Here is a 2,254-nt window from a genome sequence, read left to right as displayed (position 1 = left end):
TGCATATAAACTATATACTTTAAGATGCCTAATTAAAAATAGTTACATCTTGGGACCAGCAAATGGCATAATAGTTACATTGTTGGACTCCCACATAGTTGACCATGGTTCTAGTCCTGGACCCGGTGGCTTAAAACTCATGCTGGCCACAAGTGTATGTGCCCAAAATCCCAAGAGGAGAATGGAGGAGAAGGGATTGCAATGTGGTCATCCCCCCTTTTGGGGGGGTAGCTTCTTGCTTTCTATCTCTTCATCTCTATCTCTCTGGCAAGCACAAGCACACCATAGCAAAAAAAACACTCTAAAAGTAGTTATACCTTTGTACATGTTACATATGATAAATTATTTCAGGTTTAATAAATCATAGAAGAATTTTACCATCTTCCCAATTTTTCAGCCTGGATGGCTTACCTTTTTAGTCACTAAATTATAATAATCCACTAGTTTCAAACTATAATAAAATTATCATCCGATTAAATGAGTTACATTTCTTTTGAAGTTACCTTCCTGTTTCAGACCTTGTGAGAAAGCTGTTAAGAACTCGCCTGGGGACCAGCAGATGGCATAATGGCTATGTTGTTGGACTCCCAAGTAGTCGATCACAGTTCAAGTCCCAGACCCGGTGGCTTAAACTCACGCTGGGTGCGTGTGCGTGCGTGCCCAAGATCCCGAGAGGAGAATGGAGAAGAAGGGATTGCAGCGTGGCCATCCCCCCTGGGGGGGTGATTTCTTGCTTTCAGTCTCTCTCTGTCTTTCTAACAAGTGCATGTACTCTAGAGCAAAAATCTCTCAAAAAAAAATCGCCTACAATTGTATTAATCTCTACTTTGGGCTTATTGCGGCATCAGCAATGAATTCATAACTTACAGATCACAAGTGCCTTTACATGGGGGCTCCCCGTTTCCTAAAATAAGCATGACATTTTATTGGACACCTTTTATCAACAGAGCGTCAGAGCATCTCTTCTCCTCTGAGCCCTAGCACAGGTACTTTTCTCTTTGTCTCCTGAGCTGGGTATTACCATTTTACAGATGAAAAAGTAAACAGAGTGACTGGATGGACAGATACAACCGATAAAGTCAGAATCAGGACTCGGCGCCTTCCAATTCTGAGTTGCTAAGCATTTTTGTCATTGTCTTAGGCAAAGGCAAGCTGACAGCCTTTCTGCTTCAAAGAGATCCACATTAGACCCTTTAGGAAGTTTTCATTTCTATGGAAATTACCTACAACCCAACTTACCTAGTTATGACCTGCTGATCCTCAGAGGTGTAAAGATGAAAAGGGGTGCCCTAAGCAATCACTAATTATCAATAAGGGGGTGAATAGCCATGGGCCAGAGGCCTGTTGTTGGTGGGTGGAGAGGGGCTATATGAAATCCTGCTTAAGTCAACAGACTGTATTTGATGCCTATGGAACAGCTCACTGAGCAGAGCAGTGCTGCTGGTTGTAGTTTGGCACCTCTTGATACCAGGTCCATTACAGGAGTATGGCCCTGCCACTTAGCATACTTACTGGGCCTGGCCTCTGAAGTCCACCTCTAATCAGGTAAGGGAGAAAACTCATGGCCACAGAGCTCACGGTGCCTCTAATTTATCACTCCACTGTATTATTTCACTTGGTCCCTTTCTTTTTTCAGACAGAAAGGGAGGTATGTGTATATGGGTTGGGTGGGGGGAGAGTTCTATTTCTTTAAGGTTCTTTGATGTGGGCTCTCCACGATTCATCTAGGCTTTTCCAATCCTTTTCGGTGTTCAGGGAAACTTTGCTGCAGTTTCCCTGATATTTTCCTGATGAGGAGCAGAATGGCTTGGCAGGCCCCTCACTCTTCTTCTGTCGCGCACTGTGGCCGGCGACGCAGCGGGTCAAAGTTGAGGGAACAGGGAGCTGCAAGGTCGCCTTCTCGACCCTCCTCACGCCCCATGCCATCTGGCCATTTACACTTGGCCCTGGCTCTTTTCCTCCAGCGGCGGGTGTTCCAGAAGCGCCGGGCTGGCCATCCAGGGCTCGCCGGAAGCCGTGCGGGGTGGATGGGTGGCAGCCCAGGAACGCTGGGCGGGTGAGCTGGGGGCGTCGAGCGTGGCGCCTGGACTCCGCAGGTCGGACAGTAGAAGGGGCCTCGGCGGGCGGAGATAGGGACCTGGGGGCGTGGCGGGCGCGAGGCAGGCCTGGAGACTCTCGGCCCTGGGGGCTGGCGCAGGCATCGCCATTCAGGCCGCGACCGGGGTAGCCTATGGCGTAGATCCAAGCCTCCTCT

General features: G+C 48.4%; 1 protein-coding gene across 1 annotated transcript in view; it reads right to left on the bottom strand.

The window, feature by feature from the left end:
* Positions 1-748: 748 nt before the first annotated feature.
* The window catches only part of LOC102499063 (junctophilin-2-like), a 4,649-nt gene continuing 3,143 nt past the window's right edge, over positions 749-2,254 (bottom strand). The window contains 2 exon segments of the mRNA XM_014584890.2: positions 749-1,744; positions 1,747-2,250. Of these exon segments, the coding sequence (XP_014440376.1) occupies positions 1,721-1,744; positions 1,747-2,250 (528 nt within the window). The 3' untranslated portion in view covers positions 749-1,720.

Source organism: Tupaia chinensis, unplaced genomic scaffold, assembly GCF_000334495.1.
Source record: "Tupaia chinensis unplaced genomic scaffold, TupChi_1.0 Scaffold148108_1, whole genome shotgun sequence".
Taxonomy (NCBI): Eukaryota; Metazoa; Chordata; class Mammalia; order Scandentia; family Tupaiidae; genus Tupaia; species Tupaia belangeri.
Note: the sequence above shows the minus strand (reverse complement) of the source record. Positions and strands in the feature narration are given on the sequence as shown.